The 15,331-nt window shown below is 52.9% G+C and overlaps 1 protein-coding gene across 1 annotated transcript; it reads right to left on the bottom strand.

The window, feature by feature from the left end:
- Positions 1–4,440: 4,440 nt before the first annotated feature.
- Positions 4,441–5,252, bottom strand: LOC307065815 (Golgi-associated RAB2 interactor protein 4-like; the record flags this gene model as incomplete). Its single annotated transcript, XM_079722779.1, has 2 exons — positions 4,441–4,447; positions 4,498–5,252. The coding sequence occupies 2 exons, from the start codon at positions 5,250–5,252 to the stop codon at positions 4,441–4,443; spliced, it is 762 nt and encodes a 253-aa protein (XP_079578905.1).
- Positions 5,253–15,331: the final 10,079 nt, after the last annotated feature.

Raw genomic sequence — 15,331 nt, 5'->3', positions numbered from 1 at the left:
AAGAGGCCGTGGTGAACTTCCGTCCTAGCGAGAGAAGTAACCACTTTGTCAGCCTAACCCCCTGGCACAGCCTATTTATCCTCTGATGCCCTTTGTGACCTATCAGTGTCACAAAGCCCTTTGTGACCTATCACTGTCACAAAGCCCTTTGCCTCATCCCCCAGCTGCCCCCTCAGGGCAGGGCCCCCATCCTCTCCCAAACACCCCACTGCCCCCGCGGAGGACAGGCCCATCCTGCCAGGGACTCAGGTGCGTTACCAAAATAAAAATGTCTTCAAGTGGGAAAGTTTTGTGTGGGTCCTTTTTCTTTTCCTCCCCCAAATTCAGCTACTGGATGAAATCTATAGGAATGTAAGATGATGGGATCAATTTGAACCATTTAAGCTCGTGGTTTAATTGTATCGAATAAGGCAGAGTTGGCAGTGGCGGTCCTTAGTCTGTCCTTTCATAAAATCTCAGTAAACGTGGACGATGGTGAGTGCCAATTCCCCTGTGAAGCCTTCCCTAACCCAGAACTCCTTCCCATGCCCCAGACCCCCTCCTCTGAATAGATCCAGTCCCCAAACACACGCCTCTCATTGTATTTGTCACTCAGAGTTGTGATCATTACTCGTGCTGTCCTGTCTCCTCCACCATCTGTGTACCTCTGTGCGGGACCGGGGTGGCACACTGTCTGAAAGTTGTTGCACCGAGGTAGCTCCCTCTCTGCACCATCACCTGCCACCTTGAGCCAGTCCTTTAAATGCTCTGAACTTCCGTTTGCTTATCTGCAAAATGGAAAGACGTGAGAATCGGAAGGGGGCACACACATTCAAGAACTTTATAAACAGCTAAGGGCTATGCACGTGTTTTTTTTTTTTTTTTTTTTTTCTGTAAATTTATTTTATTATTTATTTTTGGCTTCTCTTGTTGGGGAGCACGGGCTCTAGGCGTGCGGGCCTCGGTAGTTGTGGCGCACGGGCTTAGTTGCTCCGTGGCATGTGGGATCTTCCTGGACCAGGGCTCGAACCCGGGTCCCCTGCGTCGGCAGGCGGATTCTTAACCACTGCGCCACCAGCGAAGTCCCTATGCACGTGTTTTTAATGCATTTTCTTCCTTCAGACTAGTGTTTCCCTGCACTTGCCTGTGTGGAAGTCATAAGATCAAAGGAGTGTGATGTGATCTTTTTGTAACTTCTCCTCCTTGGGTCCAAGGAAAAGCTGGTGGAGAGTAAAGCATTAATTGCGGCTCCCTGCAGCTCCTAGTCTTCTCGGAAACTCTGGGTTAATTCTGGGGTCAGGAACCTTGTTTGGCCAGGGGAAACAGTGCACATGTGTAGGTCTTGGGCTGGCTCCCTTTCTCAGCAGTGCTCCCCACCAAGTGCCCACCATTCCGTCCACCAACAGAAGAGACCTCTCCCCAGCCTCCCGTGATGAGGTCTGTGGAAGTCACAAACTGGAGGTCCAATCAACAAGGATGCTCTGACCTAACAAATACTCTCCCTCATGTGAGGTTTAAGGATTTGGTTTTGGAGCCCCAGAAGAAAAAAGTGCCTGCAGATTTGGTGTGGAGAAACCCTTCTGAGCAGGGCATTGAAAAGTTGAATTAGTGGCTGGAGGAGGACTGGACGCTGGACGTTCCAGGAGTGAACGCTGGAATTCCAGGTGGGAGCCTGTTTCTGGCCGCAGCCCGGGTCATGCCAGAGGCTAGAGGTAGAAGCCTGGGAGCCAGACACAGCTCAAGGGTGGACTGGATGCTCTCGAGAAAAGGCCAGCTAAGAGCTGTGAGCTCACTGAAGTTCGAAAACCGGCTCCCAGCCCCCACCCCTCCCTCCCCTCAATCTAGTAAAATTGATGCTCATCTCTGTAGTTTTGGAACATGATGGTAAGAATGGTGGTGCCTCGGGTTCTTGTGCTGGTCCTATCTCGGGCTTGTTTGCTTGCTTCCTTCTCAAACTACAGACAGGGCTTTGCATAGAGAAGTGGGCTGGTGGATCACTGTTCTGCAAAGATCCCATTGTGCGACTGGAGCAGGTTACCTTCTCTGAGCCTCAGTGTTCTCATCTGTCAAATAGGCATCTCGTTCCTTCTTTTCCTAATAACCAAACAAGTGTTCTTGTACTTTACCTTAAATAAAGGTACTTTAAAGATGCCAAGCCTTTCTGACATCACTTTTGTGCATAAATAAAAGTGAAAGAAAGAGAAAGGCATTGGCAATAACTTCATCACAACTGCCACGGTGATTGTAGGACCATCCTGATTTCAGAGTTAGTAAAATGTGAAAAATACAACACCTGTGTACCTACCATCTTGCTTAAGAGACAGAACAATTCCCAGCAGCACTAACAGCCTTGTGTCCACCTCCTTGACCTAGCCTTTCCACCCTAGAGAAAACTGTCCTCAATTTTGTGTTTACTCTTCCCTCATTTTTAGCTACCGTTGTTTTAAACACGTACCCTATGCAATCTGTTGTTTGAGCTTGTTTCAGAATGGTTCCATGAGTGGAACTGTATCCCATTCTTTTGATGTTTTTAAAAATCATGAGAAGTTGATCTATGCTAATGTGTGTAGCTCATTTATTTTTCACTATTGAATATTCCAATCTCATCCTATCCTGCTGTATGAATTCTGCTGATGGAAATTTGGGCTGTTTCCCGTGTTTTGCTGTTAAGTTATTTTTGCTCTAAACATTCTCAGAGTTGTTTCTTAGAACATGTGTGTTTCTCCAGGGTATATACCTGGGCAGGGAACGGCTAAGTCTAGATGAGAGTGCTTGCTGTTCTGATTGCTAGCTAATACTGCCGCCCTTATTTCTGTCCACTGAATAGCCCGAGGGGACATGAGTCCTGTTCTGGCTCTGTTTACAGACCTTCAGGGGGAATAAGCGTTTATAAAAAGAATAGGGGGGATTCCCTGGTGGCGCAGTGGTTGAGAGTCCACCTGAGGATGCAGGGAACATGAGTTCGTGCCCCGGTCCTGGTAGGTCCCACATGCCGCGGAGCGGCTGGGCCCGTGAGCCATGGCCGCTGGGCCTGCTCGTCCGGAGCCTGTGCTCCGTGACGGGAGAGGCCACAACAGTGAGTGGCCCGCGTACCGCAAAAAACAAACAAACAAACAAAAAACAGAAAGAATAGGGGGCTAGTGAAGGAGAGCTTCCCAGACCATAGTCTGACTTTGAGCCATGGCCCTGAGGGGCAAAGCCAGAAAGGAGTGGAAGCCAGATGGAAGCCAACTGCTGTTGGCGCTGAGCATGCGTGTGAGGTGGGGCTGCCCTTGCCTGGACACTGGGTCTCAGACTGTGGCACAGCTGACATCACAGAATCCACTGTGAGGCTACGGCTGTGCTTCGGGACCTAGAACTTCAGACAAAACACTGCGTGCATTCTCAGACTGTATGTTTTTTTATTTAAATTGCAGTAAGGAAGCTGAAATGGGCTCTCCAGGGGTATTTCCCAGAGCCCTGGTCCCCTTTGCAGCTCCCAGCTCTAGGTCCTATTGATGGGCTTCAACGGTCACTGGCTCCATGGTCTCAGATGTCACACCAGTGATTTCCAGCCCCTGGCCACTCTCTGCTGTCTCTGTGATGGCCTCCATTCGGGTCCCTTCCACTGGCTTCGCCAGGATGCTCCCATGTTTATTTCGTGACGAGGCCACTGTCTTTTTTGTGAGTCTGGCTCTCATATTCCTGAAGCAAGAGCTGATCCTGCTGAGTATGTTGGTGGTGGGACCCGAACGCGCTGGAGATAAGCTCCTGCCCGATCTGTGCGAGGTCTTGGACTCACTGGTGATGGGAGCACGGCTGATGCCTTTGGGAGCAGTGCCCTGCTCGCTGCCCCCCGGGCTGCCGTGGCCTTTGGCCTTTTGGTCATCTCTAGTGGCTCTGCGGCCGCCTGAGCCTGGGCCAGCTGCTTTGGGGATTGTCTTGCTCCCCGCTGCCTTGTGGTGGCTTTCCACGGAACTGCAGAGCGAGGGGCTCGTAAGAGCTCTGTCCTCTCCCCAGTGCTCCCTCCTCTCCCTTCTTCCCTTGTGGGCCTGGGACACTCTCTGTGAGCTGCCATCCTGTTCGCTCACTTTGCCTTCTTGTGGCAAGCTTGAGACGAGGGTCCCGTCATCGTCCTTGTCGGCTCTTCCTTTGACAGTCTTGCTGGTAGGCTCTGCTCCGACCACAGTCATGCCGGCCCCTGGGGAGAGGCTGGTGGACGTGCTGGAAGCATACTGTGGATTGTTCTCAGCACCTGCCAAGGCCGTTTTCCCGCTCCTCAGGGATGTTCTGGCAGTGTCCCCAGTGGCTATGTTGGTTTTGCTTCCTCCAGGCCCGTCGCTGGCTGTGGCTGCTATGGCCGTGCTCTGCTCTTCAGCGGCAGGAGACTTGATCACTGCCGAGCTCAAAGCACCCGCTGCGGTGCCTCCTGCCACCCCTGCTGTCTCCACCTTTGTCGTTGCCCGCGATGCGGACGCTTTGTCAAGCCCTGTAGTAGGTTTTGCTTTCGCAGTGGCCACATCGGGCATGGTATCGGGCTTGTGGGAGTCCAGTTGGATCCCTTCGCCCCCCGCAAAAGCTGCAGACGTGGCCCCGGCCACCTCAGGGCACGTGTGGAGGCTGCTGACGCTCACCTGGTCCTGACGCCCCTTTCCTTGGAAATCCTCCACGGCCGGGCTCCTCCCGTCCTCCTCCTCCTCGAACACAGGCACGCAGGTCATGTCCCAGACGGGAACGGCATAGGTGTTGCTTTCACTGTCCACTGGTGGTCGCAGGAGGTCAATCAGCTGTTCCCACTCGGCGAAGAGGTCTTCCCGCGCGTCCAGAGGGGGACACAGCTGCAGGTAGAAGCAGCGGCCAGTGGCAAGCTTCACGCGCAGCTGTTGTTTCTCACGATTGTGAGTGGAGATCCTCACGAACTCCAAGGGAAGGAGCCTGGTGAGCTCTAAGGTCTTTGCAGCCTTGTGGCTCTTGCCCTTGGTGGCCGGGCTGCGCTCGGCGTGCTTTTCACAGCCGGTGGCCCGTCGGGCCAGCAGCATGATGTCTGGGAGCGGGAGGACGGGGCTGGTGGATGTGATGCCCATGGTCACCATGCCACCCCAGTTGTGCACGTCAATCGCTTCTCCCCTCTTCGTGACCTGGATGAAGTCGCTCTCGAATATTGCTGCGTACTTGAATATGTGGTATTCGCCCTTGTGCAGTTGCTGCTGCAGCTTCCCCGTGGTGGTGTTGAACAGGTCCACCCAGGTGCTGCTCCGGGCCGTGTGATACGGGAGCAGAGAGTCCCCACTCATGGCTCTCTTTGATCACGACAGGCAGCGCGGTTAAGGCGGGTCCCTGGCTCTTCCCTCCCTCGGCCTCACTGGCCGAAGAGCGAGCCGCGATGCTCCTGCGTCACACAGGCGGCCCTACGGCAGGTCTTCCAAGCCCGCCCCACAGGCCCCCACGTTTGCCTCAGGGTCTCCCAGAGGCCGGGGTGTGAGTAGGGGCACAGATGATCACAGTGGGGACGCTGTAGGGCGCCTGGAGCCCAGGCTGACTCTCTTCAAGTGTGTCGAGAGGTACGGTAGGCTCCCCCTCCGCCTCACCTCACTTCTGCTTCTGGGTTTTTATCTCCCCAAGAGGCCGTGGTGAACTTCCGTCCTAGCGAGAGAAGTAACCACTTTGTCAGCCTAACCCCCTGGCACAGCCTATTTATCCTCTGATGCCCTTTGTGACCTATCAGTGTCACAAAGCCCTTTGTGACCTATCACTGTCACAAAGCCCTTTGCCTCATCCCCCAGCTGCCCCCTCAGGGCAGGGCCCCCATCCTCTCCCAAACACCCCACTGCCCCCACGGAGGACAGGCCCATCCTGCCAGGGACTCAGGTGCGTTACCAAAATAAAAATGTCTTCAAGTGGGAAAGTTTTGTGTGGGTCCTTTTTCTTTTCCTCCCCCAAATTCAGCTACTGGATGAAATCTATAGGAATGTAAAATGATGGGATCAATTTGAACCATTTAAGCTCGTGGTTTAATTGTATCGAATAAGGCAGAGTTGGCAGTGGCGGTCCTTAGTCTGTCCTTTCATAAAATCTCAGTAAACGTGGACGATGGTGAGTGCCAATTCCCCTGTGAAGCCTTCCCTAACCCAGAACTCCTTCCCATGCCCCAGACCCCCTCCTCTGAATAGATCCAGTCCCCAAACACACGCCTCTCATTGTATTTGTCACTCAGAGTTGTGATCATTACTCGTGCTGTCCTGTCTCCTCCACCATCTGTGTACCTCTGTGCGGGACCGGGGTGGCACACTGTCTGAAAGTTGTTGCACCGAGGTAGCTCCCTCTCTGCACCATCACCTGCCACCTTGAGCCAGTCCTTTAAATGCTCTGAACTTCCGTTTGCTTATCTGCAAAATGGAAAGACGTGAGAATCGGAAGGGGGCACACACATTCAAGAACTTTATAAACAGCTAAGGGCTATGCACGTGTTTTTTTTGTTTTCTTTTTTCTGTAAATTTATTTTATTATTTATTTTTGGCTTCTCTTGTTGGGGAGCACGGGCTCTAGGCGTGCGGGCCTCGGTAGTTGTGGCGCACGGGCTTAGTTGCTCCGTGGCATGTGGGATCTTCCTGGACCAGGGCTCGAACCCGGGTCCCCTGCGTCGGCAGGCGGATTCTTAACCACTGCGCCACCAGCGGAGTCCCTATGCACGTGTTTTTAATGCATTTTCTTCCTTCAGACTAGTGTTTCCCTGCACTTGCCTGTGTGGAAGTCATAAGATCAAAGGAGTGTGATGTGATCTTTTTGTAACTTCTCCTCCTTGGGTCCAAGGAAAAGCTGGTGGAGAGTAAAGCATTAATTGCGGCTCCCTGCAGCTCCTAGTCTTCTCGGAAACTCTGGGTTAATTCTGGGGTCAGGAACCTTGTTTGGCCAGGGGAAACAGTGCACATGTGTAGGTCTTGGGCTGGCTCCCTTTCTCAGCAGTGCTCCCCACCAAGTGCCCACCATTCCGTCCACCAACAGAAGAGACCTCTCCCCAGCCTCCCGTGATGAGGTCTGTGGAAGTCACAAACTGGAGGTCCAATCAACAAGGATGCTCTGACCTAACAAATACTCTCCCTCATGTGAGGTTTAAGGATTTGGTTTTGGAGCCCCAGAAGAAAAAAGTGCCTGCAGATTTGGTGTGGAGAAACCCTTCTGAGCAGGGCATTGAAAAGTTGAATTAGTGGCTGGAGGAGGACTGGACGCTGGACGTTCCAGGAGTGAACGCTGGAATTCCAGGTGGGAGCCTGTTTCTGGCCGCAGCCCGGGTCATGCCAGAGGCTAGAGGTAGAAGCCTGGGAGCCAGACACAGCTCAAGGGTGGACTGGATGCTCTCGAGAAAAGGCCAGCTAAGAGCTGTGAGCTCACTGAAGTTCGAAAACCGGCTCCCAGCCCCCACCCCTCCCTCCCCTCAATCTAGTAAAATTGATGCTCATCTCTGTAGTTTTGGAACATGATGGTAAGAATGGTGGTGCCTCGGGTTCTTGTGCTGGTCCTATCTCGGGCTTGTTTGCTTGCTTCCTTCTCAAACTACAGACAGGGCTTTGCATAGAGAAGTGGGCTGGTGGATCACTGTTCTGCAAAGATCCCATTGTGCGACTGGAGCAGGTTACCTTCTCTGAGCCTCAGTGTTCTCATCTGTAAAATAGGCATATCGTTCCTTCTTTTCCTAATAACCAAACAAGTGTTCTTGTACTTTACCTTAAATAAAGGTACTTTAAAGATGCCAAGCCTTTCTGACATCACTTTTGTGCATAAATAAAAGTGAAAGAAAGAGAAAGACATTGGCAATAACTTCCTCACAACTGCCACGGTGATTGTAGGACCATCCTGATTTCAGAGTTAGTAAAATGTGAAAAATACAACACCTGTGTACCTACCATCTTGCTTAAGAGACAGAACAATTCCCAGCAGCACTAACAGCCTTGTGTCCACCTCCTTGACCTAGCCTTTCCACCCTAGAGAAAACTGTCCTCAATTTTGTGTTTACTCTTCCCTCATTTTTAGCTACCGTTGTTTTAAACATGTACCCTATGCAATCTGTTGTTTGAGCTTGTTTCAGAATGGTTCCATGAGTGGAACTGTATCCCATTCTTTTGATGTTTTTAAAAATCATGAGAAGTTGATCTATGCTAATGTGTGTAGCTCATTTATTTTTCACTATTGAATATTCCAATCTCATCCTATCCTGCTGTATGAATTCTGCTGATGGAAATTTGGGCTGTTTCCCGTGTTTTGCTGTTAAGTTATTTTTGCTCTAAACATTCTCAGAGTTGTTTCTTAGAACATGTGTGTTTCTCCAGGGTATATACCTGGGCAGGGAACGGCTAAGTCTAGATGAGAGTGCTTGCTGTTCTGATTGCTAGCTAATACTGCCGCCCTTATTTCTGTCCACTGAATAGCCCGAGGGGACATGAGTCCTGTTCTGGCTCTGTTTACAGACCTTCAGGGGGAATAAGCGTTTATAAAAAGAATAGGGGGGATTCCCTGGTGGCGCAGTGGTTGAGAGTCCACCTGAGGATGCAGGGAACATGAGTTCGTGCCCCGGTCCTGGTAGGTCCCACATGCCGCGGAGCGGCTGGGCCCGTGAGCCATGGCCGCTGGGCCTGCTCGTCCGGAGCCTGTGCTCCGTGACGGGAGAGGCCACAACAGTGAGTGGCCCGCGTACCGCAAAAAACAAACAAACAAACAAAAAACAGAAAGAATAGGGGGCTAGTGAAGGAGAGCTTCCCAGACCATAGTCTGACTTTGAGCCATGGCCCTGAGGGGCAAAGCCAGAAAGGAGTGGAAGCCAGATGGAAGCCAACTGCTGTTGGCGCTGAGCATGCGTGTGAGGTGGGGCTGCCCTTGCCTGGACACTGGGTCTCAGACTGTGGCACAGCTGACATCACAGAATCCACTGTGAGGCTACGGCTGTGCTTCGGGACCTAGAACTTCAGACAAAACACTGCGTGCATTCTCAGACTGTATGTTTTTTTATTTAAATTGCAGTAAGGAAGCTGAAATGGGCTCTCCAGGGGTATTTCCCAGAGCCCTGGTCCCCTTTGCAGCTCCCAGCTCTAGGTCCTATTGATGGGCTTCAACGGTCACTGGCTCCATGGTCTCAGATGTCACACCAGTGATTTCCAGCCCCTGGCCACTCTCTGCTGTCTCTGTGATGGCCTCCATTCGGGTCCCTTCCACTGGCTTCGCCAGGATGCTCCCATGTTTATTTCGTGACGAGGCCACTGTCTTTTTTGTGAGTCTGGCTCTCATATTCCTGAAGCAAGAGCTGATCCTGCTGAGTATGTTGGTGGTGGGACCCGAACGCGCTGGAGATAAGCTCCTGCCCGATCTGTGCGAGGTCTTGGACTCACTGGTGATGGGAGCACGGCTGATGCCTTTGGGAGCAGTGCCCTGCTCGCTGCCCCCCGGGCTGCCGTGGCCTTTGGCCTTTTGGTCATCTCTAGTGGCTCTGCGGCCGCCTGAGCCTGGGCCAGCTGCTTTGGGGATTGTCTTGCTCCCCGCTGCCTTGTGGTGGCTTTCCACGGAACTGCAGAGCGAGGGGCTCGTAAGAGCTCTGTCCTCTCCCCAGTGCTCCCTCCTCTCCCTTCTTCCCTTGTGGGCCTGGGACACTCTCTGTGAGCTGCCATCCTGTTCGCTCACTTTGCCTTCCTGTGGCAAGCTTGAGACGAGGGTCCCGTCATCGTCCTTGTCGGCTCTTCCTTTGACAGTCTTGCTGGTAGGCTCTGCTCCGACCACAGTCATGCCGGCCCCTGGGGAGAGGCTGGTGGACGTGCTGGAAGCATACTGTGGATTGTTCTCAGCACCTGCCAAGGCCGTTTTCCCGCTCCTCAGGGATGTTCTGGCAGTGTCCCCAGTGGCTATGTTGGTTTTGCTTCCTCCAGGCCCGTCGCTGGCTGTGGCTGCTATGGCCGTGCTCTGCTCTTCAGCGGCAGGAGACTTGATCACTGCCGAGCTCAAAGCACCCGCTGCGGTGCCTCCTGCCACCCCTGCTGTCTCCACCTTTGTCGTTGCCCGCGATGCGGACGCTTTGTCAAGCCCTGTAGTAGGTTTTGCTTTCGCAGTGGCCACATCGGGCATGGTATCGGGCTTGTGGGAGTCCAGTTGGATCCCTTCGCCCCCCGCAAAAGCTGCAGACGTGGCCCCGGCCACCTCAGGGCACGTGTGGAGGCTGCTGACGCTCACCTGGTCCTGACGCCCCTTTCCTTGGAAATCCTCCACGGCCGGGCTCCTCCCGTCCTCCTCCTCCTCGAACACAGGCACGCAGGTCATGTCCCAGACGGGAACGGCATAGGTGTTGCTTTCACTGTCCACTGGTGGTCGCAGGAGGTCAATCAGCTGTTCCCACTCGGCGAAGAGGTCTTCCCGCGCGTCCAGAGGGGGACACAGCTGCAGGTAGAAGCAGCGGCCAGTGGCAAGCTTCACGCGCAGCTGTTGTTTCTCACGATTGTGAGTGGAGATCCTCACGAACTCCAAGGGAAGGAGCCTGGTGAGCTCTAAGGTCTTTGCAGCCTTGTGGCTCTTGCCCTTGGTGGCCGGGCTGCGCTCGGCGTGCTTTTCACAGCCGGTGGCCCGTCGGGCCAGCAGCATGATGTCTGGGAGCGGGAGGACGGGGCTGGTGGATGTGATGCCCATGGTCACCATGCCACCCCAGTTGTGCACGTCAATCGCTTCTCCCCTCTTCGTGACCTGGATGAAGTCGCTCTCGAATATTGCTGCGTACTTGAATATGTGGTATTCGCCCTTGTGCAGTTGCTGCTGCAGCTTCCCCGTGGTGGTGTTGAACAGGTCCACCCAGGTGCTGCTCCGGGCCGTGTGATACGGGAGCAGAGAGTCCCCACTCATGGCTCTCTTTGATCACGACAGGCAGCGCGGTTAAGGCGGGTCCCTGGCTCTTCCCTCCCTCGGCCTCACTGGCCGAAGAGCGAGCCGCGATGCTCCTGCGTCACACAGGCGGCCCTACGGCAGGTCTTCCAAGCCCGCCCCACAGGCCCCCACGTTTGCCTCAGGGTCTCCCAGAGGCCGGGGTGTGAGTAGGGGCACAGATGATCACAGTGGGGACGCTGTAGGGCGCCTGGAGCCCAGGCTGACTCTCTTCAAGTGTGTCGAGAGGTACGGTAGGCTCCCCCTCCGCCTCACCTCACTTCTGCTTCTGGGTTTTTATCTCCCCAAGAGGCCGTGGTGAACTTCCGTCCTAGCGAGAGAAGTAACCACTTTGTCAGCCTAACCCCCTGGCACAGCCTATTTATCCTCTGATGCCCTTTGTGACCTATCAGTGTCACAAAGCCCTTTGTGACCTATCACTGTCACAAAGCCCTTTGCCTCATCCCCCAGCTGCCCCCTCAGGGCAGGGCCCCCATCCTCTCCCAAACACCCCACTGCCCCCACGGAGGACAGGCCCATCCTGCCAGGGACTCAGGTGCGTTACCAAAATAAAAATGTCTTCAAGTGGGAAAGTTTTGTGTGGGTCCTTTTTCTTTTCCTCCCCCAAATTCAGCTACTGGATGAAATCTATAGGAATGTAAGATGATGGGATCAATTTGAACCATTTAAGCTCGTGGTTTAATTGTATCGAATAAGGCAGAGTTGGCAGTGGCGGTCCTTAGTCTGTCCTTTCATAAAATCTCAGTAAACGTGGACGATGGTGAGTGCCAATTCCCCTGTGAAGCCTTCCCTAACCCAGAACTCCTTCCCATGCCCCAGACCCCCTCCTCTGAATAGATCCAGTCCCCAAACACACGCCTCTCATTGTATTTGTCACTCAGAGTTGTGATCATTACTCGTGCTGTCCTGTCTCCTCCACCATCTGTGTACCTCTGTGCGGGACCGGGGTGGCACACTGTCTGAAAGTTGTTGCACCGAGGTAGCTCCCTCTCTGCACCATCACCTGCCACCTTGAGCCAGTCCTTTAAATGCTCTGAACTTCCGTTTGCTTATCTGCAAAATGGAAAGACGTGAGAATCGGAAGGGGGCACACACATTCAAGAACTTTATAAACAGCTAAGGGCTATGCACGTGTTTTTTTTTTTTTCTTTTTTCTGTAAATTTATTTTATTATTTATTTTTGGCTTCTCTTGTTGGGGAGCACGGGCTCTAGGCGTGCGGGCCTCGGTAGTTGTGGCGCACGGGCTTAGTTGCTCCGTGGCATGTGGGATCTTCCTGGACCAGGGCTCGAACCCGGGTCCCCTGCGTCGGCAGGCGGATTCTTAACCACTGCGCCACCAGCGGAGTCCCTATGCACGTGTTTTTAATGCATTTTCTTCCTTCAGACTAGTGTTTCCCTGCACTTGCCTGTGTGGAAGTCATAAGATCAAAGGAGTGTGATGTGATCTTTTTGTAACTTCTCCTCCTTGGGTCCAAGGAAAAGCTGGTGGAGAGTAAAGCATTAATTGCGGCTCCCTGCAGCTCCTAGTCTTCTCGGAAACTCTGGGTTAATTCTGGGGTCAGGAACCTTGTTTGGCCAGGGGAAACAGTGCACATGTGTAGGTCTTGGGCTGGCTCCCTTTCTCAGCAGTGCTCCCCACCAAGTGCCCACCATTCCGTCCACCAACAGAAGAGACCTCTCCCCAGCCTCCCGTGATGAGGTCTGTGGAAGTCACAAACTGGAGGTCCAATCAACAAGGATGCTCTGACCTAACAAATACTCTCCCTCATGTGAGGTTTAAGGATTTGGTTTTGGAGCCCCAGAAGAAAAAAGTGCCTGCAGATTTGGTGTGGAGAAACCCTTCTGAGCAGGGCATTGAAAAGTTGAATTAGTGGCTGGAGGAGGACTGGACGCTGGACGTTCCAGGAGTGAACGCTGGAATTCCAGGTGGGAGCCTGTTTCTGGCCGCAGCCCGGGTCATGCCAGAGGCTAGAGGTAGAAGCCTGGGAGCCAGACACAGCTCAAGGGTGGACTGGATGCTCTCGAGAAAAGGCCAGCTAAGAGCTGTGAGCTCACTGAAGTTCGAAAACCGGCTCCCAGCCCCCACCCCTCCCTCCCCTCAATCTAGTAAAATTGATGCTCATCTCTGTAGTTTTGGAACATGATGGTAAGAATGGTGGTGCCTCGGGTTCTTGTGCTGGTCCTATCTCGGGCTTGTTTGCTTGCTTCCTTCTCAAACTACAGACAGGGCTTTGCATAGAGAAGTGGGCTGGTGGATCACTGTTCTGCAAAGATCCCATTGTGCGACTGGAGCAGGTTACCTTCTCTGAGCCTCAGTGTTCTCATCTGTCAAATAGGCATCTCGTTCCTTCTTTTCCTAATAACCAAACAAGTGTTCTTGTACTTTACCTTAAATAAAGGTACTTTAAAGATGCCAAGCCTTTCTGACATCACTTTTGTGCATAAATAAAAGTGAAAGAAAGAGAAAGGCATTGGCAATAACTTCATCACAACTGCCACGGTGATTGTAGGACCATCCTGATTTCAGAGTTAGTAAAATGTGAAAAATACAACACCTGTGTACCTACCATCTTGCTTAAGAGACAGAACAATTCCCAGCAGCACTAACAGCCTTGTGTCCACCTCCTTGACCTAGCCTTTCCACCCTAGAGAAAACTGTCCTCAATTTTGTGTTTACTCTTCCCTCATTTTTAGCTACCGTTGTTTTAAACACGTACCCTATGCAATCTGTTGTTTGAGCTTGTTTCAGAATGGTTCCATGAGTGGAACTGTATCCCATTCTTTTGATGTTTTTAAAAATCATGAGAAGTTGATCTATGCTAATGTGTGTAGCTCATTTATTTTTCACTATTGAATATTCCAATCTCATCCTATCCTGCTGTATGAATTCTGCTGATGGAAATTTGGGCTGTTTCCCGTGTTTTGCTGTTAAGTTATTTTTGCTCTAAACATTCTCAGAGTTGTTTCTTAGAACATGTGTGTTTCTCCAGGGTATATACGTGGGCAGGGAACGGCTAAGTCTAGATGAGAGTGCTTGCTGTTCTGATTGCTAGCTAATACTGCCGCCCTTATTTCTGTCCACTGAATAGCCCGAGGGGACATGAGTCCTGTTCTGGCTCTGTTTACAGACCTTCAGGGGGAATAAGCGTTTATAAAAAGAATAGGGGGGATTCCCTGGTGGCGCAGTGGTTGAGAGTCCACCTGAGGATGCAGGGAACATGAGTTCGTGCCCCGGTCCTGGTAGGTCCCACATGCCGCGGAGCGGCTGGGCCCGTGAGCCATGGCCGCTGGGCCTGCTCGTCCGGAGCCTGTGCTCCGTGACGGGAGAGGCCACAACAGTGAGTGGCCCGCGTACCGCAAAAAACAAACAAACAAACAAAAAACAGAAAGAATAGGGGGCTAGTGAAGGAGAGCTTCCCAGACCATAGTCTGACTTTGAGCCATGGCCCTGAGGGGCAAAGCCAGAAAGGAGTGGAAGCCAGATGGAAGCCAACTGCTGTTGGCGCTGAGCATGCGTGTGAGGTGGGGCTGCCCTTGCCTGGACACTGGGTCTCAGACTGTGGCACAGCTGACATCACAGAATCCACTGTGAGGCTACGGCTGTGCTTCGGGACCTAGAACTTCAGACAAAACACTGCGTGCATTCTCAGACTGTATGTTTTTTTATTTAAATTGCAGTAAGGAAGCTGAAATGGGCTCTCCAGGGGTATTTCCCAGAGCCCTGGTCCCCTTTGCAGCTCCCAGCTCTAGGTCCTATTGATGGGCTTCAACGGTCACTGGCTCCATGGTCTCAGATGTCACACCAGTGATTTCCAGCCCCTGGCCACTCTCTGCTGTCTCTGTGATGGCCTCCATTCGGGTCCCTTCCACTGGCTTCGCCAGGATGCTCCCATGTTTATTTCGTGACGAGGCCACTGTCTTTTTTGTGAGTCTGGCTCTCATATTCCTGAAGCAAGAGCTGATCCTGCTGAGTATGTTGGTGGTGGGACCCGAACGCGCTGGAGATAAGCTCCTGCCCGATCTGTGCGAGGTCTTGGACTCACTGGTGATGGGAGCACGGCTGATGCCTTTGGGAGCAGTGCCCTGCTCGCTGCCCCCCGGGCTGCCGTGGCCTTTGGCCTTTTGGTCATCTCTAGTGGCTCTGCGGCCGCCTGAGCCTGGGCCAGCTGCTTTGGGGATTGTCTTGCTCCCCGCTGCCTTGTGGTGGCTTTCCACGGAACTGCAGAGCGAGGGGCTCGTAAGAGCTCTGTCCTCTCCCCAGTGCTCCCTCCTCTCCCTTCTTCCCTTGTGGGCCTGGGACACTCTCTGTGAGCTGCCATCCTGTTCGCTCACTTTGCCTTCCTGTGGCAAGCTTGAGACGAGGGTCCCGTCATCGTCCTTGTCGGCTCTTCCTTTGACAGTCTTGCTGGTAGGCTCTGCTCCGACCACAGTCATGCCGGCCCCTGGGGAGAGGCTGGTGGACGT

Source organism: Hyperoodon ampullatus (genome assembly GCF_949752795.1).
Source record: "Hyperoodon ampullatus genome assembly, chromosome: 2".
In the NCBI taxonomy this organism is placed as follows: Eukaryota; Metazoa; Chordata; class Mammalia; order Artiodactyla; family Ziphiidae; genus Hyperoodon; species Hyperoodon ampullatus.
Note: the sequence above shows the minus strand (reverse complement) of the source record. Positions and strands in the feature narration are given on the sequence as shown.